The sequence below is a fragment of the Babylonia areolata genome, chromosome 9 (genome assembly GCF_041734735.1).
Source record: "Babylonia areolata isolate BAREFJ2019XMU chromosome 9, ASM4173473v1, whole genome shotgun sequence".
Lineage (NCBI taxonomy): Eukaryota > Metazoa > Mollusca > Gastropoda > Neogastropoda > Buccinidae > Babylonia > Babylonia areolata.
This window is the reverse complement of record NC_134884.1, coordinates 20,017,905-20,041,996: the sequence shown is the minus strand read 5'-3', so window position 1 is coordinate 20,041,996 and position 24,092 is coordinate 20,017,905. Positions and strand designations below refer to the sequence as shown.

The 24,092-nt window shown below is 38.8% G+C and overlaps 2 protein-coding genes across 2 annotated transcripts in view; one reads left to right on the top strand and one right to left on the bottom strand.

The window, feature by feature from the left end:
* The window catches only part of LOC143286112 (ubiquitin-conjugating enzyme E2 variant 2-like), a 13,863-nt gene extending 6,990 nt beyond the window's left edge, over positions 1-6,873 (top strand). Inside the window, exon 4 of the mRNA XM_076593703.1 lies at positions 1,404-6,873. Coding sequence (XP_076449818.1) covers positions 1,404-1,550 — 147 coding nt within the window. The 3' untranslated portion in view covers positions 1,551-6,873. The remainder of the gene's footprint in view (positions 1-1,403) is intronic.
* Positions 2,742-24,092, bottom strand: part of LOC143286110 (cyclin-dependent kinase 10-like) — a 22,674-nt gene continuing 1,323 nt past the window's right edge. The window contains exons 3-16 of the mRNA XM_076593701.1: positions 23,901-23,972; positions 23,252-23,354; positions 22,481-22,562; positions 20,845-20,912; positions 20,352-20,404; positions 20,049-20,118; positions 19,321-19,380; positions 17,865-17,988; positions 17,415-17,464; positions 15,423-15,512; positions 14,734-14,786; positions 10,621-10,696; positions 8,535-8,592; positions 2,742-7,676 (exon numbers count right to left, since the gene is read on the bottom strand). Of these exons, the coding sequence (XP_076449816.1) occupies positions 7,656-7,676; positions 8,535-8,592; positions 10,621-10,696; positions 14,734-14,786; positions 15,423-15,512; positions 17,415-17,464; positions 17,865-17,988; positions 19,321-19,380; positions 20,049-20,118; positions 20,352-20,404; positions 20,845-20,912; positions 22,481-22,562; positions 23,252-23,354; positions 23,901-23,972 (980 nt within the window). The 3' untranslated portion in view covers positions 2,742-7,655. The remainder of the gene's footprint in view (positions 7,677-8,534; positions 8,593-10,620; positions 10,697-14,733; positions 14,787-15,422; positions 15,513-17,414; positions 17,465-17,864; positions 17,989-19,320; positions 19,381-20,048; positions 20,119-20,351; positions 20,405-20,844; positions 20,913-22,480; positions 22,563-23,251; positions 23,355-23,900; positions 23,973-24,092) is intronic.

Here is a 24,092-nt window from a genome sequence, read left to right as displayed (position 1 = left end):
GCTGTGACACATGCTCTCCAGTTGCTATCTGTTCACACACCTGGAAATCAGCCTGCCAGGATTCTGACTGACTCAGTGAACCTCCCATAAGAAATTGAAAGTGGAATAGGGAGCCCAGAGTGGCAGGAGACAATATGTGCAACTTTCAGATTAAAAAGCTTACATGGTTATACTGCCCCCGACATGCAGGTGTTCAGGGAAATGAGTGAGCTGACAGGTTTGCTGGAAGTGCAACAGCTATGAGTAGCCTACATCTGCGAAAATCAAAAAGTAAAAGAGTACCTCAAAAACCAGGTACAACGCCATCACACCATTGATCGCCTCACAGAAAGAAAGAGAGAGGGAGCGGCCGTCAGTCTAGCATGAAAGGTAGAGCGTGATCCTTTGCAGGTCAAACTAATGTTGGCATCATTTTCAAACCAACATTTCACAAATTTCTTCAAAACGGAACAGTCTGTCTGGGCTTTCCCAAATACATTAGACGGAGCGATCAGATATCTTTTCCCACCCCTGGCTTTAGATTTTCATTAAATGCCTTTTGACTGGCTTTAAATGGTCAAGTAACTGCCATGTAAAAGAAGTTTCTTTGGGCTTGTCAGCTTGTTTTTCAGAAGAACAAAGTGAAGCGAAGGGAGAGAGAAATGTTGAAGAATAAAGAAGTTATGTTTCAGTATGTGAGACAGACACACAACTTCAAGCCATCGCTGCTTAGCATGTCCTGTCAGCTTGCATACAAGTTATCAAAAGGTACAGAGAAATAAACACAAGAACTTTCTTCTCAAGTACATAGCATCTCTGCCTCTCTGACCTTAATTTGCAAGACTGCAGGCTGACAGAAAACTGTCAATAGTGTACACTTGAAGTGAGTAGTGCGTGTCTTTTAAAGCTTGTATTTCTGTTTGTCACAACTGATTTCTCTTTGTGATTCAGGTTGCTTTCCCCAAGGAGAGTGTGTCCACATAGTACAGCGCCACCAATTTTTGGGGGGGTTCTTTTTCTGTCTACAAGTAATTTATTTTACTATCAAAGTGGATTTTTCTACAGAATCTTGCCAGGGACTACCCTTTTTGCTGCCTTTAGTTCTTTTATATGCGCTGAGTGTGTGCTGCACACATGACTACTGAGCTATGAGGGTTTATTGTCTCATCCAAATGACTAGCACCCAGGCTATCACTCAGGGTCTTGTGGAGGGAGAGTAAAGATCTCGGTCCATACATGGAACTCGAACCTGTGGACACTCAGTTCTTAGCTGGGCACGTTACCACCAGGCCACTGCTTAAGTAGGATGGGGATTTGACCACACCTTTCATGTTTGATGCTGCTGATCTCATCCAGATTTGATGTCATAATGAACGTACCAGAGTGATAATTTTTGGCGATGGCGAATCTTTCCTTTGTTGCAGGTTGATTTTAAAGAAATCGAGAAAATGAAGTGGACGTCCCAGAGCAGTTTGGAGGGCGTTCTCAGGATCATTCAGAGCAGCATGACTTACAGACAGAACAGCAGACGACCGCAGCCTCCAGAGGGAACCACTTATCAAAACACATAAGTTGTTTTGATGGAAAAAATAAAATCTTGAGCTGTCACCATTCATCATGCTTTACCTGTCAAGCATCACTTATAAGTAACTGAGTATACAGAGTGAAAGCATATGTTGCGATTGTTTAACAAGCAAAATAGTTGGGGTTGTTTCCTTGGGTTTTTTTCTCTCTTAGGGAATAAGACCAGGTGATTACTTTTCTCTTTTATTTCATTTCTTGCAGCATCTCCATTTTGCACAGAAATGAAAGACAGTCATGTCATAGGACTGTTAGGTCCCTTTTTTTTTTCTTTTATTCTTCCTTCTTTTTTTGTGTGAGCAGTAGCAGGCTTATTGTGATTGTCTAGTCTGAAGCATTTACTTGGGGAAAGAATTATTGTTTTTCAAAGCACTGTTTTATTTGTGCAATAAATGATAAAGTTTTATTCTTGTTTTCATTGTTTGTTGATTTTGAGTCTATAAACAGCAGCTTATTTTTTTGTGAAGGTGTGAGCTAACAGTGACGCATAAATTCTTTGCTGATTTAAATCAGACAGTGGAGTGGATAATAATAATAATAACAATAATAATGGTATTTATATAGCGATGAATCTTGTGCAGAGACAAATCAAATCACTCAGTTGCATGGATATTGAGGAGAATATATCGAGAGTATTCTTTCGCCCCCTTCCCATTCCCTATGTTGTTTGAAAACGTTGTGTCACCTTTTAGTTGTGCACTGTATTTTTGGTACGTAATTATGTTATAATGTGAACAGTATAATAGGCATGTGGTTGTTTTTGTAGGATAAATTAAGTATTTTAGAAAATAAGTATTGGAAAAAAAAAAAAAAAAAAAAAAGGAAGCAGAGGGAAAAATCTCTGAGAGAAAACAAAGTACATATCAGTGATGATCAGCACATACCACACTTTGAATGATCAAAAATCCAATGAATTTTATTGAAACCAATCTGCTGGTTTGAGACAGAAAGAGATTTGTTTACACCTAGTTTGTTCCAGTTTACTTTCATATAATACTTACCATAGCACTAGTTGTTCTGTTGCAATACATAAATATTATTTACATGCTGAAAGTCTGGTATGCAGTTTGGTCATTCGAAGCGAGATTTTTGTTTGTTTGTTTGTTTTGTTTCCAAAATGGTTTAAAGAGGATTGGGGTTTCTTGTTTTTGTTTTCAAAATGATTTAACAAAAATTGAGAGTGACAGCAGTTTGGGAAAAAATAAAAATCACTGAGGCAAACTGTCAAAGTGGCGAGAATGTTTTGGTAAGTTGTTAATGTGCAATCACTTGATCAGTAGATAATTCCTTTTAAGTGGAAAGATACTGGTCTGTCAGGTGTTGTTCAGACCGGTAAAAAGAACATGGTGTTGCCAGAAAATAACTTCCACTTTAGCGTGGCAGTGCACCCTTAAATTCCCCAGACTTATGTATGGTTTGATGGAAAGATGACCATTGCTGAGGATGATGCCAGATAAAGTGGATTTTTTTATGTACAAATTTCATTAGTTCTTAAACCCTCTAATGGAGCAAATTTAGATGCTGGTAAACAACACATGATAGTGATGTGGTTAGGAGTAGAACAAATGGGAAATTAGACTGCTAATTCTTTTCCCACACACTCACTTGGAAGATCAAGGCTTATGATCATGTGATTGTGTACTGGAAGGTGAGGGACAGTCAGTATGTACATATTTTGCAGAACACTTGCAGAAGAAAGTGCAGTGAGAAGACGGAAACTCAGCTAATATAAATTGCCTTCTATTTGAAATCTCTTTTTACCAAGCAATTATGTATATTGCATTCAAGAACCAAATGACATGATTTCACATACAGAGACTGGCAAAGATTTCATGTTTATATCTGGCTGGCTACATGTGTATAAACAGTCAAGAACTACTTGATATGATGCAGTTTTTCTTCTTCTTTTTTTTTATAACTTCCTTTCACAATTCTAACATTGGCATGTATATATTCCCATGAAGTCACAGAATCCCGGAACGGTTTTGTTCACGGAGTGCTGTTCATCTTTGCTTTCATGTTATAGCCAGGTGGAATATCTGCGATACAACTCAGAATGCAATACTTGCCTGCTTGTATTTGAAGCTAACGTTTCTGTGTGAGTTCAGGTATGTTTTCTTTTTTTTCTGTGCTGCTTCCAGGTATGTGCTTTCATCCTTCAAGGCAATGCTGCTCATTGGGTAAAAATCATTGAACATCATGGCAGGATTTGTCTGGTCTTAAAATCATCCCACATCTGATAATGACTGCAGGTGTTTTATTTTTTGTACTGATGCAATGTTAACAGATTGGTTAGTTTTACAGCAATGTACCTCAGTGTACTTTATCTCCCACCAGTGTTCTTGTATACTCCAGAAGCATACATTTTTCAAGAAGGTTGCCAAAGACTGTGTGAAACATGTTTCTCAGTGTTAAAGTAAAATGTAGTGAAACCATCTTCTCACTTTGTCTTGTGGTTGGCTGGAATATGGTCAAATCTGGATTGTTCTGTTGGATACAGTGGCATTAGGTCTGATCTATATATGGTCCAGTGTCTTTAGACATAGTAGTGTGTTAGATTTCCAAGCAAGTGGAAAGTACGATTCCTAGTAATGTGTTAGATTTCCAAGCAAGTAGAAAGTACGATTCCTTATTCAAGTTGGTTGTGGGAGGCTTTGTTTTTCTTACAGTGATGCGTCTTTGGTAGTACTTTGTGTACCCACAACAATGGGAAACTTGCATGTGGAGTTCTGGCTTAATAAGTAATTTATCAGCGTTATTTCTAGACAGCATGATTCCAAAGCAAGCTACAAGTAGGTAGTGGAAGGCTTTCTTTTTTTGTTTTGTTTTTCCAACAGTTCACTTTCTCCTCCTCCTTAAATTCTTCATTTGTGAATGTGATGCCTTTGGTAGTGTTTTGTGTACCAGCGTCAGACTTGCTTGTCGGGTTCTGGCAATAAACATTATATTGATCAGCGTTGTTTACTGAAGCAAGCTTTTCACATGCCATGCAGAGCAGAACAAGCTTTAAGTAACAGTTGTTTCAGAGTCACGTTGAATGAGTGAATCATAAAGAACACTGCACTTTGAGCATTGCGCAAGAAACGGGCAGATAGAGTGAATAATACCATGTATGTTGCATTGTGAATTTAATGTGAATGGCCTTAACTAATTAAGGACCATCTGTTTGAGAAAAAACAAGAAAAAAATAAACTTGTGTCTTGTTTGTCTTTGTAGTTGTGATATTGCTTTTCATTGTTTCCTTTTGGATGCTCTTCTGTTCGTTTTTCTTGTTCACCAGTGTTGTATTTCTTCTTCTTCTTCTTGTTCATCAGATGGGTGTTCAATTTCTATTCAAATATATATATTTTTTGTAGGCTTTGTGTTGGTCAAGATAAATAGCATACTACCCAGGCATTTGTTGTTTTTTTATTTGAGTGCCTTGATTTGTCCTGTCAAGCTCCTCTCAAATCCTCCAGACAGTAACCCCTGCATTGGCTAGCTTGTAGCAGGATTGTGCAGAACGAAGTAATCGGATGTTCCTAATATTTTGTTGAAGTGTTGACTTTGGGTCAAAGTTCCATCAGTTAAATTTTGATTATCTAGAGGGTTTTTGTGTGTGTGTTGTCATTTTTTATAAGTAGGATTATTCACTATTAGAAAAAGTAAACAAGCATCTTACCTCAAGAAAAGCAAGCATTTTACCTCACAGAAACATCAGTGGATATCTGTGAAATATCTGTGAATGATATGCAATGGAAAACAGATATATGATGTCATTTTGTTTTTGCTGCCCAATCATTTGCATCTCCATAGCATTATCATAGTCACACCCCAGTTTGTCTGCTGCAGTCTCAATTCGGGCAGTCCAGTTCCTACTAAACCTTTTACTGACAACAATAACCTTTTAGTCATGTAACCAGATTGAATTAGTGCCCCCTCCAGAGTGGAGACCACCACCATGTCCCTCAAATGAGTCCTGAATATAGACCAAAGAACTGGACAGAAACTCACACCCCTAGCATAGAAGTAGAGGGGGATTGAAGGGGGGGTCACCATGACAGCTGTGCATGAAAGGCCACAGAATTAAGGACACATCTTTTTCTATATTGGAGGTTAATGATGATGACGATGCTGCTGTGGCGGTCCATTTAGGTTTTGGATATGTGACAAGGCTGAACTCAATACTTGCTTTCAAGTTTCATACTATATCCTGGCATCATGAGTGATAAAGATACCGCAGTGTTGGTCAGGAACTTTTGGCAATACTCCAAAAGATGTATCTGTGAAGATGTTGACCCTTGACTGTGTGCTCCCAGTTTTCCCAAAGCACACTCAACTCGGGGAAGGATCAGGCCATGGACTGAGAAAACCCCATCTGCTGGAACTCAAACCCACGTGCTCTCAGTTGTTAGTCCGCAACACTAACCACTGTGTCATGGAGACAGGTACATATGAAAGATTTTGACGGTGATCATTGAAGATCAAGAATTTTGAACTTTTTCACTTTGGGGAAAGTCATTCCAAATGAAAGAAACAAAGCAGGTAACTGTTCGGTGTTGGTGCTTGCGTTTGCTATGCAGAAGACCCTTTAGGTGACTGAAGGTGGGTTTTTTTCCCCTTGCTGGAAGTTGTCAATGAACAGGTTGACATTGTGTCGTTAGTCACTGTCAGGAGCTTTCATTTAAACACCAGCCGATGAGTTGCAAAGGGATTCAGATCTCTCAATCCATTTCACATGTACATAAAAAAAAGTATTTGTTTCAGACATTTATTATCAAAAAGTCATTTACATTGAATTAATATTTATTTCAATTCAATTGATAATCCGCTATGAACAGTGACAAATTAGAGATTTGGTAAAATGATTCACACCTAAGGTATGATTTGTTGCCAGCGCTTTAGTATAATGGAAAGGAAGAGTGTACAGTATGTGGTTTTCACCCAGCAAAATGTGAGTTATCTGGAGACTTGGTGTAATGAAGTATTCTTGGTGTTTGTTTCATGAACTGTATTTTGTTATACTGCTAATCGTCTCCCTCTCTACTTACTGTAGTCCGTAGATTTTTTGTTTTTATTTAATTCCCATTGTGTTCCCAGTATGATCTGAGGTGATTCGTTCAATCATGTGGCATTGAGTATTTGTGCTTAACTTTGTGATTTCTTCTTAACAATAACAACAAAAAGCCATGATATGGAAGAGGACACAGGCTGTGTTACCTACCAGTTGACATGCATAGATGTATCACATGTCATGGTGTTACAGTATTTGTGCTTCACTTGAGTTTCCCACTGAAGAATGATTAAAGGGGGTGGAAATTGTTTCTGAATATCCATGTTCTGTCAGGTTCTTTTTATATATATATTTTTTTAAAATATATAACATCATCAGTTATCTCAAGAAAACTTTTTATAAGAAAAAAAGAAAGAAAACAGTTGAAAAAAATATGCAATATGTATAACAATATTGAAGGCCAGCAGGTTACTGCACTGAAATTTTTGTCGAAAAAAAGATGGGAGATTGTACAGAAGTTCAATTCAATTTTTTCAATAATTACTATGAGATGCATTTTAAAAAAATTGTTTAAAGTATCATAGTGGCTTACATTTTTATTTTTATTGTCTGGATTTTTCAGATGGAAAATATTTGAAAATTAATATTCTTCAGTTTACTGAATTATCTAACTTTGTTCCCCTCCATTTTCACTCCCTCCCCCCTTTCCCATTTAAATATTTCACTTACTCACTTGCTGTACATATTTATCTGTCTAATCATCCTAATTGGACTAGTATATTTCCAGATCACTGATGATGTTGAAAGCAGGTGTTTTTTTTCTGTTGCTCTCTTACTGATTTGTATGTATGATTTTCATCTATATTACCTTAATTTTTTCATCTCTTTGTTCACTTTTCTTTTTTCTTTTTTTAAATGGTGCACTCCACTTTCGCTTCAACTGGTATGATTCTCTCATCTCTCAAAAATAAAGTTCTAATCAGTTTAATGCACATTCAAGAAATGAAAACGTCAATAATACATCAATCTCTCTCTCTCTCTCTCTCTCTCTCTCTCTCATATCTACACATAATTGTGTGTGGTCTCCTGCCCCTTTCTCACTTCAAGGTTTCTTTTTCTTAGCCTGAAACAAACAGAAAAGTCATAAACAGTTATATACATTTCCTTCAACTTATAACAAAAATGTATTAATGTTTATATATACATATCTACCAACAACAGTTCTGCCTCTTCTCTGCCAGTTCAATGACAATTTCTCATGGACATCCAGCTGATGCATGAACACAATTGCACCATTCATTACTGACATTATCTTAGCCAGAGATGAAAAAATGGAGGAAATCAGGCAAGCCCTACTACAATTCAGAATGAAAATAACACAAGAATGGTTACAATTACTGAACTCAGAACAGTAATCTTAGCTCCATCTACACCTCCCTTGTAACTCACTTGATAAATCCATTATTTCTGCCTATTTGTCCATCATCTTGCATTGTTTGGATTCTCTTTATCGATTTGGTGGGAAAATTCTTCTACCACAACGGTTTGCTGGGGAAATACCTTGCCCATGTTAATGTGTACCCCCACCTCCTCACCCCCAAACACATTCAAAACAGGCTTAACTCTCTCACTGCCACGTTTCTGTGTGAAAAACACTCCCCAGTGCCAAATATTGGAGACTCAATGCTCTCAGTCACACAATTTGGTTCATTTCCAAACACCACAATGGACGTGTTCCCTTCAAACCCAGCCAGGGGGTGAAGGTTAGTCATTGTATTATTGCGCAGGAAACTGGGTGCAGCTGGTAAGCTTTGTTACAATGTAATAAATGGTCCTTTTGACATAACCTCTTGACATCAACTAAAGTTGCTTATTGAGGTGAACTGTCTTGGGTTGACTAAAGTTGCCTGTGGCAGCAAAAGAGTTAAAATAGACCCATTTTGTTTACACATGAATTGAGAAGAAAAGGGAAAATACATACGGACGAAGCTGCTGACAAGATCTGACCAAAGTCCTTGAAGTTGTCTGATTTCCGCTTCCTGGAAAATAAAGTGAATTAACCTGATGATGCAGGGAGCCAAAAGGAAATGTAATCAGGGACAGCTGGTGCATTTCTATAAAACCAGCTTTCCCTTTGTCTATTCTTACTTTTCTGGTGGAACAAAATGCTCCCAGTGGTTATGGCTACCAGCAACTGATAGTCAGTGTTGAAATTTATCTCTCTGCCATAATAGCCATGTAGTTCAAGCACTGAATTCCTGTCCTTTGGCTCTGTGGTTTGATTCCATGCAGTCCTTTGGTGGGTTGAGTGGAGATTTTTCCAATGCACAATGTGAACATCTTCAGACCTGCTAGTGCTTCAGATTAAACACCTTCATTGTACATGCACGATAATCCATGTCAGGACTCAGATTAATTTTATAGGAACAAAAACACTACCAGCATGCACCCACCACCCAAAGTGGAATACAGATAATAATAATAATAATAATGGATAATTATATAGCACACTATCCAGTAATCTGCTCTAGGTGCTTTACAAAAACGCTTTGTTAACATAAAACATTACATCTATGTTAGATACACACACCAAAATGTGACCACACACACAAGTACGCACACACACACACACACACACACACACACACTGCATACATACATTTTAACAATACATGTGTATCTAACAGCTACCCTAACACATACGTACACATAGGCAGGCACAAACTTACATAAACTCACGCACACACAATACACATTCATATACATGCATGTAGTTATGTACACATACATATGTATACACACATAGTCAACAAATGGAGGGGGCACAAACAGATATACCCATAAAAGCCCACTGTCAGAAACATACCACACGAATGCATCATTCAGTCTGGTTTGGCGGAATTGCTTACCAATTCGTTGTGTTGAAGGCAAACCAAATAAGTGGTTTTGATCTTTAATACAGACTGGTTTGGTTTTTTGAAAAAAGTCTTTGATCATTACCAAATTTGGTTTAAATTTGTTTCTGCATGTAAAATGGGCAGCAGATAACTCATTCAGGCAGCCATATTCTGTATTTGGAGAGTGTGTATGCTTGGTGTGTCTGTATTTTTTCATCATACACTGACATCAGAATACTTAAAGTGCATATTTCATGTTACGCAAATGTTATACAGGAAGGTGGTTAACTCACTCGGGATGACAAGTTTTCTCCCTTGCTTTTCCCCACAGACGGCCCATTTGTAAGGGTTTGGAAAAAAATTACAAAAAAAACAAAATACTGTGTAAGAAAATGAAACTTTCAGAACTGGTTTATTACGTGTTGAGCTATTACATATAAAAAAAATCAAATTTCTCATCTTATTTTTACAGTTTTGCCATATGTAGAAAATACTGCCAATTTTTCACCCCGAATCACCATACCCATGATCGCTTTCTGCATTAAATTCGCTTTCTTCTTCGTCATCATCCACCTCTTCAATGTCCAACCCTTCAGTTTGTAGCATTTCAAGTACTTCGGCAACCCTAAAACATTGCCGTCACTGCCTTGTTCGCTTCACAACATTCTGAGAAGAGGCCGCTTTGCTAACGGGCTGGCACGCGAGCAGACGACCGGTCAGTGACTTTGTCAGCGTGTGTGCGAGACAGGCCACACATCCCAGACTAACCAATCATACTGTTCGATTGTGGAGTGACCCAGAATAGCGCACTCTGCTTGGCTAATCACAAAATCACGTGTACAGCGCATGATGGAATTTTACTTTCAGAGAATGCTATTCCATTCCTTCGTCCGAAACCGAATACGTTTTGTGTAGGAATGCGTGAGCATTCCTTCGTCCGGAAAGAGTTAAGGCATTAGCTAGTCTGTACATCTGTTGACCTGGGAGACTGATTATTTTCCTTCCCTTGAATCTGATCTAATGGTAAGACACAGCATTCAATGTTTTCAATCTGATCCAAAACTGCAGCTACAATTCCTGTCATTTCCCTTCTTTTGAATCCAGTCCAAAGATGAGGCAAGGCATTCAAGTGATCTGGTTTTGAATCCAGACCCATACTGGTTTACTTACTGTTCCGGTTCTGGTTCTGGATTCCTGCGTTTCAATCTGTGCTGAGGGAACGACGGCATGAACTCCGGGTCACAGGCTGGAATATATAAAAGAAAGGTAAGTAACAGTTAATATCTTCTTCGTCGTCTTCTTTGTGGCCTGTGACTCACACATTCACTTGTATCTCCAAGTCAGCTTTTATGTGCATGATGGATTTTACCCTGCCATGTAGGTAGCCATACTTCATTTTCAGGTGTTCACTTAACATCAATATGAACAAAGAAATATCAAATATTTAATTTTTTTTTTTTTTTTTTTTTTTTAATGAAAAAGATATTGTTGAACAAACGAAAGCATTATTATAATGAACAGCGTTTCAAGATTTCCTCTCTGATCTACAACTTTTCTTTCTGAGAATCAAAACCGGTTCGTTCTGTCACTTTTCTTTTATCCATTTCATTTCTCCATGTCATGATAAACTCTACATTCAGACCTGAACCCACATTACACGCCAGTGATTGTGAAGTTTGGGGGCACGCTGCTGGCGATTGGCCAGAGCTGAATATGCTCTATTCTAAAGACTGCGTGAATGTGTCTTTGAGAATTCTGCTCAAATTTCCTGATCAACACTACTCTTATTCTCAGGAGAAGGTTTAATATGTGATTCAGTTTCAAGTTAGTGTGTTCAGACCGATCCATATAAGCAACACTGAATCTCTGCAAAAAACAAACAAACAAAAAAAAACCAAAAAAAAAAACAAAGCCAGCAGTTACCTGAGCTTTGCATAAACCCAACATGCTGATCAGAGCTTTGAAAGCCTATCCCAGGTTTGTATAAAACATTTACTAGAAAGTATAGTAAAAATAATAAGATAAAATAAACAAACAACTAAATACATTAGAATACACAAATAAATACTTTATAGCAAAGGGAAAGACATGTACAAGGCAAACAACTGGAATGAAAGGAATGAAAATGGATCACACTCAGTGCACCCAGGCACACACACCGACACAAGTGCGCAAATACACACAGAAACGCACACAGGCACAAACAGACCCCAATGATCTGACAGCAGCAGAGCAGGGACTCCTATGGTGTGTGACCTCATGGCAATCAGACAATAGATCAAAGTGAACTGCTAACCTTGGGACTGTGGCAAAAGAGCAGAGGTATACAAGATACAAGAATGACTAATCATCTCTAAGAAAGATCTTTGCTGACAAAAAGGCAACATACATTTGGCTAGGTAGACCTAATTGCAAACAGTGTGTAACTGCCAACAGTTCATGTACCGCCCCACTTCAAAGTGTTCTCACTACACACATTTCACAATTTAACATCTGTTTCAACCTTGTTCTGATGCCTTAATGAATATCCATTTCCAAGAACTAGTCAACATCAGCTATTTCAGTGCTTATTCTTCTCTTCACGCACCACTGGCTGCTGACCAAGTTCACAAACATGCTCTCAAAATCCTAAAGTCAAGGGAAGCAAGTAATCAGACTTGAACTTTGACACACTTTAAGATAGCTGATTTGATTGGATATGTTGAATGTGCATTACCTGAGCTGGGAGACTTTTAAAAAGCATGTTGGTGACAGATCAGAACATCAGTTTTGACAGAAATCTCCAAAATAAAGTCATTTGCAATTAGACCATAGGATATTTTGACATAAGTCTATTTGCTAAACAAGGCTGCACAGTTACTAAGCACTCTCAAAAGTGTGATCAAAACCAACAATACAACAATCTGGTGCGATGTTCCAATGTTATGTCTAATGAGTTCAAGACCTGCTTCTGGTTTAATTGTCCACATGCACCCAAACCCATCATTCACAATTAGACTTGCTCGTTCGCATTTTCCCTCAGGCACCCTCGCTATTTCAACCATTTAAAAAAACACTGAAATGAAGCAGACAAACTTTTCCTGGTGCAACCAATCACAGAAAGCCTTCAAAAACAGAAGAGCTACATTTGACCATCATACAACCTGTTATCTGTACAATACACACATTGAACTGGTTGCTTCAACTGTATCGTTCACAATTAGGCCTAGCTACCCTACCTTCATAGAACAACACAAAAGTCCAACCATTCTCCCTCAGAACAGTAAGAACACTCATTTATAGTAAACAAATATCCAACACAACAAAGGTATGACTGACTATAAGGTATGGCAGGTTGGTAAGGGATTGGGAGCTCAGAATGATTCATGAAAGGGAAATGTCTTCTTCTTCTGCGTTCGTGGGCTGCAACTCCCACGTTCACTCGTATGCACACGAGTGGGCTTTTACGTGTATGACCGTTTTTACCCCGCCATGTAGGCAGCCATACTCCGTTTTCGGGGGTGTGCATGCTGGGTATGTTCTTGTTTCCATAACCCACCGAACGCTGACATGGATTACAGGATCTTTAACGTGCGTATTTGATCTTCTGCTTGCATATACACACGAAGGGGGTTCAGGCACTAGCATGTCTGCACATATGTTGACCTGGGAGATCGGAAAAATCTCCACCCTTTACCCACCAGGCACCATCACCGTGATTCGAACCCGGGACCCTCAGATTGACAGTCCAACGCTTTAACCACTCAGCTATTGCGCCCGTCAAAGGGAAATGTCAATGTGAAGGGGAAATGGAAAAAAACCAAAACAAAAACCCAACAAACAATAAAAATGACTGCTCTTGTTGTTGTGTAAGAATATCAGATCAAAGTGCCAAGTTTAGAGAATAAAAAAATATATAAATATAACAGTAGATTCAGTTTGCATATAATTTGGCTTCTTTTTTAATTTTTTTGTGCCCATCCCAGAGGTGCAATATTGTTTTAAACCAGATGACTGGAAAGAACTGAATTTTCCTATTTTTATGCCAAATTTGGTGTCAACTGACAAAGTATTTGCAAGGAAAATGGCAATATTAAGGTTTACCACGGACACACAGACACAGACACACACACACACAGAGAGACAACCGAACACCGGGTTAAAACATAGACTCACTTTCTTTACACGAGTGAGTCAAAAATGACAAACCCCCCTAAAAAAAACAAATGCAAAGGAGCTCAAATCAGTGACCGAGACCTGCTCTTCAAAAAAAAAAAAAAGGAAAAAAGTATCACCTCTTTTGAAAGGGCTGCACTGGCTCCCTGTAAAATGTCGATGTGAATACAAAGTCGCCGTACTTGCCTATAGCTATATTGATGGGTCATTACTTATCTGCTTTACTTTTCAGGCACAACTCTTCTTGTACTCTTCATTCTTCCAGTGAAAAGCTGTCAAAATTTCCACAGGCAGTTCGGGAATGTGGTTTTAGTTTCACTAACCAGCTGCCATCCAGTCAGCATGATGCTGTCACTTTGGGTGAACTTCAGATCATCGATCAGACATATATATTTTGCCACACATTCCTTTTGCTTTATTACAGGCTGTGAGAAAGTGTGGGTGGCTGTTTATGTGTGTGTGTTGTCCTCTACAACTTCCTGACGTACTTATGGTATGGCTGTTCTCTTTAACTACATCATGTACTTCTGGCATGGCTGTCCTCTATAGCTACATTATGTACTTACAGTATGGCTGTCCTCTATAGCTACATGATGTACTTATAGCATCGCTGTCCTCTATAGCTACATTATGTACTTACACTAAGTTACAGTATGGCTGTCCTCTACAGATACATGAGGTACTTATATTATCGCTGTCCTCTATAACTACATGATGTACTTACAGTATGGCTGTCCTCCATAACTACATGGTGTACTTACAGTATGGCCGTCCTCTATAGCTACATGATGTACAAGTACAGTATGGCTGTCCTCAATAGCTACATGATGTATTTATAGAATGGCTGTCTTCTATTGCTACATGATGTACTTACAGTATGGCTGTCCTCAATAGCTACATGATGTACTTACGGTATGGCTGTCCTCAACAGCTACATGATGTACTTACAGTATGGCTGTCCTCAACAGCTACATGATGTACTTTCAGTATGGCTGTCCTCAACAGCTACATGATGTACTTTCAGTATGGCTGTCCTCTATAGCTACATGATGTACTTTCAGTATGGCTGTCCTCTATAGTTAAATGATGTACTTAAGGCTGTCCTCTATAACTACATGATGTACTTACGGTAGGGCTGTTCTTTGAAGTAGGAGTGTTCCAAGCAATCTTCAGCACTGGCTCTGAAAGAGAGACAGTATAACCAGCAGTTGAACTGGGAAAGATGACTTGATTTCTGCTCCTATTTACAGTATTAACCAGCTGTTGAACTCAGAAAGACGGCTTGATTTCTGGCTTCAATCTATTCTTCTGGGTTCCATGCTCTATTAAGAGATATAATGAAACAGCAACTTTGTGGGCCTGTCTAATGAAACATGAAACGTAGAGATGAATACCATGTGCACACACCCACATACATTCGACCGCTGATAAAAATGATCACAAGCACGCAAGCACGCGCGCATACACACACATATCATGTACGCTCCGGTGTCCACTCCCATATCTATCATTACACCACCACCACCCTCCAATCCACCAGCCTTTTTTTCATGTGTGTGTGTGTGTGTGTGCTTTTTTCTTTTGTTTGTTTTTTTGTGTGTCTAATATCACCTATTGTGAAAATATGTAAAACTGATGGCCAAAAACAATAAACATACACACGTGCACACACACTAAACTTAAAAATATTTTCCCCCAATAAATATTGAAACTTAACCATCCTCGCTGAGTGTATGCCATTCTTTTTCTTTACAAGTGAAACTTGGTTACAACAGCAGTGGGTTAGGCAAGCTATTAGCCAAGTGTATTATACTGACCGTTTTTGCGGATTGTACATGAACAATCCATTCAGGAGACGAATGCCAGACTCTGACAGCCAAGGGAAGTTGTGCCGTAGGTTGTTGTACCTGTCAGAATGGTGTTCATACATTGGTTATGATGATAATGATCACTGCTGTGGGCCCTCTATTTCTTTTTGTTATTACTTCTTTTTTTCTTTTTGCTTAGTGTGTCAGGATGGAAAATTCTTTATGTATATGAGTGTGAGCATGTAGAAACTCAAGACAGACAATCAGACAAAATCTTTATTATCCTGGGTGATAGATAAGCCACTAACATACTTTTTTACATTTAGCCCTTGCCATGAGAGGGACTAAAGTTAAAAAAGCAAAAAGGAAGCAAAAGAAAATAAATGAAAACTGTGACGAAGGCGTTTTAGAAGTGCTCTGAATTTGGGGAGTACTCCGAATGGAGAGGAATTAATTTTTTTAACTAAGAGTTCAGTCCCCCTTTTTTGGGAGCTCTTGCAGGAGTGAGAGTTTTTTTGGTCAGTCATTCAATTAACATTCAGAGGTGAACACCATTTTCCGAGACCGGCTCAAACATATACCTGCTACATGTTTCTGTAGCGGAGAGCCTTGGACTGGGCTTGATGTTGGTGGTTGGACCACCTGAAGAGAGGAACGCTGATGTTTGGGTCTTCAGCCTTCATAAAAGTTCATTCATCTTCATAAAGAGGGGAGTGTTAAATAAATAAAAATCCTCAAAGGCAATGAAATAAAATAAAAAATTTTTTAACGTACATTATATTTACCTGCTAAACTTATGAGCAGAGGACATTATTAGTCAATGTTGAAAAAAAACAAACAAACAAACATATTTATCTGCTAAATTTATGAGCAGAGGACATTATTAGTCTTTGTTGAAAAGAAAAACAAACATTATATTTACCTGCTGAATTAGTGAGCAGAGGACACTAAGTGGTCTGTGTTGGGTGATGAAACATACTTTAGTTTTGTTGTTGAAGATATATGTATAGTTTTTTTGGGTTTTTTTGTGGTGGATGTGAATTTGGAAAAGACACTGCACAAGAGAAGAAAAGATTATTATTTTTTTCTGAGATTCTGCTTTGGTTGAAGAAGTGATGATGTGATAGATGAATCTTGTTGAGTGCATGATTATAAACTGGTAATAATTAACCTATGAAAATATATTAAGATTTGATGACTGAACAGTAATATGTGGAGAATTATCTATGTTTTGTTTTGCTTGTGAAAAAAGAAATCAGAGTTGGCAAACACTACCAACGTTATAGCGGACTTAATTTTATACCTGAAACTGGAAGAGTGTGTGTGGTGTGTGAGAGAGAAAACCCGAACATAACGCACACTGACAGTACACACAGATCATTACATTCCACGCCCCACGCACTTGTAACAAAAACATAATGAAAACACATACATTCCTATTTCCCAATTATCCCAAACTTCAAAGCCATTCCACCCAGAGCAGAATAAAAGAAAATAGCATACGAGAGAAAGAAAAAAAGGGCATGCAAACACCACAGCTTAAACACAGTCCTTCTACCCCAACCCCACTTCACGCATGCTCACACACACACACACACACACACACTCACACAAAAGATGCAAAGACAGACAAGCATGTGGACATACAGAAAAAAAAAGAGCGAGAGACAGAGTGCATGCGTGCATGCGTGTGTGTAGGAGGAATCTTGTTTAATGTCCAGTCACACTGGTAATTCTAGACTCTATGTGTGTGTGTGTGTGTGTGTGTGTGTGTGTGTGTGTGTGTGAGTGAGTATCTGTGTGCATGAGTTAGCGCTTGAATGTGTGCATGCATGTGTGCGTGTGTGTGTGTGAATGTGTACAAGTCAGGAACCTGCTAACATCTATTCAAACATGTATCTGACAATGCAGAACATGTAACTATAATAATATCAAAAACACAATCACCAGGGTATGTATCATTCTGACCATCACAGCACATAAATAAATATGTCCACTTACGGCTGTTTCTTCAAGGTGAACTGTTCAAAGGCTGGAAGCTGTGAAAACCCCTGTTGACAACCAGTGGGAACAAGCACATTTTGTTTAAAAAGAAACAAACGGAACAAAAACAAAAAACTGATGCAGACTTATTAATGACAAAACAGATACTTGCAAAGCAATATTAGAGACAGAAAAACAAAAGGACTGGCAGTCAGTATGAGATGTCTGTGATTCATCCGATAATCAATGTCAGTCACCTCTGGACCCACAGACACTGATTTTCCATCTGATTTTTGAAGCCACCGTCATCTTTGAATTCAAAGGAATAACATCAATCGAGAGGTACTGATTTTATTGCATTTTCTAAAGAAGATTTGTAAACCTCAACGAAAAGCAGTTCTAAGTGAGTGACAAAAAGAGTAACACAATACAATGCAACACAATACAAAAACCTCCTGCATCACTCACAGGCCAGATGGTGTCGTTGGGGGTCCCCAGGAGGTCCATGATCAGCTCCACCTGCTGGAGGTCCGAACGGCCCGGCATCAGCGGTTTGTGGCCCAGCAGCTCTCCCAGAATGCACCCAGCTGACCTGCCATGCCATGATGATGATGATAGGGATATTTATATGGCGCCTATCCTCAGTCAGAGACCAAGCTCTAAGCACTTCACAAACTCCGGGTCATTTGCACAACAGGCAGCCTACCTGGGTAGAGCTGACTGATGGCTGCCATTTAGATGCTCATCATTCATTTCCTGTGTCATTCAATCAGGTTTCAGTCATGCACACATATACTCATATAGACATACAACATTTTACGTGTATGACTGTTTTGTTTATCTACCCCGCCATGTAGGCAGCCATACTCCATAATCGGGGGTGTGCATGCTGGGTATATTCTTGTTTCCATGACCCACCAAACACTGACATGGATTACAGGATCTTTAACATGCGTATTTGATCTTCTGCTTGGTATACACATGAAGTTGGTTCTGGCACTAATAGGTCTGGACATATGTTAACCTGGGAGATAGGAAAAATCTCCACCCTTTACCCACCAGGCGCCTTTACCAAGATTCGAACCTCAGATTGAAAGTCCAATGCTTTAACCACTCAGCTATTGCACCCGTCATCCAATCATCAACCATGGGCACGACAGCCGAGTGGTTACAGCACAGGACTCACGCTGGCAGTATGATAGTCCTGGGTTCCAATCACTGCTGAGACGGGTGGGTTAAGCGTGGAGACATTTCTAATATCCCACATCATCACATCTGCACACTTGCCTGTGCCTCGATCCCCTTCATATGCATATACACATGCAGAACATTACATACACACATTAAAGATAATCTAATCCATGTCAGCAATCAGTGGGTTATGGAAACACGAACATACCCAGCATGCACGTCCCCCAAAACTGAGTATGGCTGTCTTAACAGCATACACCTAAAACCACACATGTACATGCCAGTGAATGCAAGACTCGTTGCCCTGGAATGCAGAATGGAAAAATTCACTCATTAACCTTTCTTCTTTCCGACTGTTGTCAACATTGCCTAACTCTAAATTCCTGAATTACAATAAAGCCAACAGTTGCCATCGCAATGGATAGCACGAGCAGCATTATTAGATTAGCATGAAAAATGCAAATGGTGCTACATTTAGATCAATATGGACTAATATATGTAGTGCTGTTTTACACACATTAGTTATGGCTCTTGATACTTGAGACAAGCAAACAACCAAACATAACAGCAACTGGTGAAATTGTTCAATTTCTAATGGAACTGTTTCAGTTTCAATGAGACGTCAATGCGTGTGGACTGATCCCATATGAGCTTCACCACATCTGCTTAAAAAAGAGAAAAAAAAGAATGAAAATAAAAACTAACATAACAAGGTTTTTGCTGCCTTCCTTACCACATGTCGATTGCAGTTGTGTGAGTTTTGGAACCTAGCAGAAGTTCTGGGGCTCTGTACCTGTGCACAAAAATAAACAAACAAACAAAAAAAATAAACAAATTGAAGCTGATAAGATTGACTTTTGCCATTGAGTAACATTAATATTCTTTTTTTCTTCTTAAGAAAACACTCAGAGTAGTCTTTGGGTTATGTGTGCATTCAAAAACAATAAAATTACAGAAGGAGCTACCTCAGTTAAACACTCTTTTTGTGGAATGGAGATAACTAAAACAGGACAAAAGGCAGATATTCCTGTTATGACGAAAGTTTGAACACCATAATGGCAAGTGTCTAATGGCTCAGATCCACATTTCTCCACACACACATCAGAAATACAAAATAAATACTAACTTTATTCCAAACTTCTTCTTCTTAATGAAGAAACTATGAACTTTTTTTTTCACACTCTCTGCCTCTCTCGTCCTCAACATCAGTTTTTCAAGACACGCAAAAGCACATCACGGACGCTTTCCAGCAAACATGTCACAAACACTTTTACGTCACGCTTCCGCTTTCAACAATCCCATACAAAGAACAACAGATCAAATGTCTTGGACAACCAAAACCTGAGAGGATATTTTTCTTCATGCCACAGAATTGGGACATGTGATAAACACACACCCACACCCATACACACACACACTTTCAAGCACATGCACATACACACTTTCACACACACACCATACCATAATGTGACCACTTTTGGCGTCATTGGCTTCTGCGGTATTCCATAGTTCCTCGCCAGTCCAAAGTCCGCTGCACAATGCACAAAGGATAAATACAGAAACAAATGTGATGTTTCTCTCTCTGTGGCTGTGTTCATGAATATATATGCCTTTTAAAACTCTCTTCTTGTTCTCTTCTATTTCACACTGTAGTACTCCAAATCAATGGATCTCAAAAAAATGTGCTTAGGGGAATTATTCACAATATTTCTTCTCCTTTTTCTTGTCAAATGAAGTCAAACAATTCACAATGAACTGTCTTACCTATCTTCACACAGCCTTTGTCGGTCATCAACAGGTTGGAGACTTTGAGATCTCTGAAACAAAATGATGGTGTGACATTAAACAAAGACATGCACTTTCTGTCTCTCTCACACACACAAATTTTTGGAGCGTTTCAGAAAACAACAACAAGAAGAAAAACTACCTCAATTTATCTTAATATCTCCATCAAAGTTAATATAACTATATGTTGATATTCCTTTGTATATGTGAAAGTGTCCTAACACTGCAAGTTTTAGTGAATTTGCTGAATCTTAATCGACCCTGTTTACCTGCAGAAAAGAGATTACAAAACAAGAATACACATACACAAAAGCACATACACTTGCACATACACAAACACACACACACACATGCGCCTACTCAAATGCACACACAAAAGATCACACATTCACACACACACACACACACACACACAGCAGTTCTTCTGTTTATATCACACATTCCACACAACCTCAAACAGCTGCCAACTGACCTATGAATGATGAAGGCTTCATGGAGATAGCGAAGCCCTTTCAAGAGCTGAAGGATAATGCATTTGACCTGCACAATGAAATTAATGATGATGTGTGATCATGTAACTGTCCTTCTGATTGCAACACATTTCCATATGTGCATTTCAGGTTCAATATCCAAGAGAATATCTTTCAAGAGCTGAAGGACAATGCATTTGACCTGCACTACAAATGATGATGTGTAAGCATATAACTATCACTCTGATTGCAACATATTTCTCTGTATGAATTTAAGGTTCAATATCCAAGAGAATATCTTTCAAGAGGTGAACAACAATGCATTTGACCTGCACTACAAATGATGATGTGTAATCATATAACTATCACTCCGATTGCAACACGTTTCTCTGTATGAATTTCAGGTTCAATATTCGAGAGAATATCTTTCAAGAGGTGAAGGACAATGCATTTGACCTGCACAACAAATAATGATGTATAATCATATAACTCTCACTTTGATTGCATTTGTGGACTGCAAACCCCATGTTCATTTGTTTGTGCAGATGGACTGCATGACCATTTTCACCCTACCATGCAGGCAGCCATACTCCATTCTGAGAGGTATGCATGCTTGGAATGTTCTTCATTCCATAACCCACCGAATGCTGTCATTGATCATGTGATATTTGACATGAGCATTTGATCTTCTGCGTATACTCATGAAGGGGGTTAAGGCACTAGCAGGTCAGCACATCTGTTGACCTGGGAAATTAGAAAATTCTTCCAACTTAACCCACCACTGACCATCCACTTTGACTGGGATTCAAACCCAGGACCCTCAGATCGAAAGACCAATGCTTTAACTCTTTCCATACGAACGGCGAAAGAGACGACGTTAACAGTGTTTCACCCCAATTACCATCATCAAAATATTGCAAGCGGAAGGCTCTTATACTGAAGACGTGAATGTTGACAGAGAATACCACAATTCTGACGACGGAAGCTATAGGTTGGGTCATTCAGACACCCACTGGACATCCGAGGGGTCTGTGTAGAGGAGAAGAGAGGACTGGCCGTACTGAGTGAGTTAAACACCTGACTGCTGCATTTGTTCCAGTGATCAGTACTGCCTCTCTACTCCTATCAAACCAAAACAGAGAAAAAAGTTGGGTTTTTTTAAACAAAAATTCACACAACTGTCCAGGTAATTTTCTCTTTTATGCTATTAGTCTCCTTCTGCATTCATGGGTTTCAACTCCCAATTCACTTATATATATCTATACAAATAGATTTTTCTGTGTAGGACCGTTTTTACCCCGCCATGTTGGCAGCCATACTCTGTTTTCAGAAGTGTGCACGCTGGGTATGTTCATGCTTCCGTTACCCACAGATATGCTGATATGGATTACAGACTCCATGCGCACATTTGATCTTCAGCATGTATATATACACATGTCTGTGGTTCAGGCACTAGGAGGTCTGCACATATGTTGACCTGAGAATTCGGAAAATTCTCTCCCCTAAACCCACCAAGTGCTGAAACTGGGGAATGAGTTTGGGGAAACTAAGGCAAGAATGTGGTGCTCTAACTATTTGGCCAACACGACCATTACTATTAGTCCACTCACCGAGAAGAAGAAGAAGAAGAGAGTGTACCTGAGATTCGGAGAATGGCGCCGGCATATTGTCCAGTAGAGAGGCAAGATCTTGCTCACAGTATTCCATCACTAGAAATATGCTGCACACAAAATTAATGATCTCATTGGAAGAAATAATATACCACACAGGCTATAAAATAAAATAAAAATTAAAGAAGAGTTTTTTAAAAAGCAAAAGCACTAAATCAATGCATTTAGAATGTTAACACAGAAGAACAGAACATTAAATAAACTCACAAACAGCAACAAAAAACAATCAGATCAAATGTTATTGATCACACTTAAAAGGTAAAATGAAGCCTAGTTCACATATATTGATGCACATATATTCCTATAAATACATAAGTCATAACTATGGCTATTACCCTCAATCAAAAAGGCTTTCTGTTGTTTTTATATCTTATTCAAGTTATTGATGACTTCTTTAAACAGGAAAGCAAAACAGATGAATCAGGTAAAGAAGTACTCTGAAATGCTAAATAAAAATGATTTTAAAAAACGGATACCTTACCAATATGAAATGTCACACAATAAAGAGAAATAACATTGGTAACATATACTAATCGAGTCTCCTATTAACCGCAGCTACATTCAATTTCTATGCTTGGTAGGTCGGAGGGGTATTTTGCACAGGACAGGAATTAAACCCCTGCCAGAATCTGCACCAGTGGGTCATGGTATAGTATGCATGTGTAAATCAAACTGTCAATTTCAGGTAGCCAACAGTAAGAAAGATGAATGGAATATAGACGAGCAGTGGTGTTCACACCTTTCCAGACTCTTTCCCACCACTACTTCCTTCAGCTGAACGATGTTCTCATGCCGCAAGTTGAGCAGAATGTTGATCTCCCTCAGTCCACTAATTGGTATGCCTGTAAGAAAAGAGAAATCCATGGGGGCATAACACACACACGCACGCACGCACGCGCACACACACACACACACACACACACACACACACACACACACACACACACACACACAGTTTCAGTTATCAAGATGTCAAAGCGTGCAGATTGATCCATAAACCATACACCACATCTGTGTAAAACACATGCGCACAAAGACATGCTCACAAACACCATATAACATACATGTTTATATAGCGCTACATATATTTTCATGCAAGCTTTTTTGATAATCAATTAAATATGCGCGCGCATGCGCGCACGCACACACACACTCACACACACTCACACACATTAAAGCAGATCCCAACACCCACACAGGTAAATAACTTTAACTATGCATGCATAGTCAACACATACATCTTATACTGATACAGATTGTAAGAAACCTTCACATCACAATTTTTTATTGCCTCGCAAATCTTTCATTTCAAAATCATGCTGAAGTTCAGTAAACCAAATGAGAGCTGAAACATTACAGTTATAGATTAGAACCAGTCTGAAACTTACCATATTTCTCTCCATCCATTCTCATTTTCTTCAAAGCAACGATTTTGTTGCATGTTGTGTCTCTTGCTCGATCTATGAACAAATAAAATACACCTTCAAATCTTTACAAAACATATGTTTTGAGAGCACCAAAAGCATAAAAGATACCAAAGTTTTTTTTATAATAATTTTGTCTTTTGTTCAAGCTTTCTC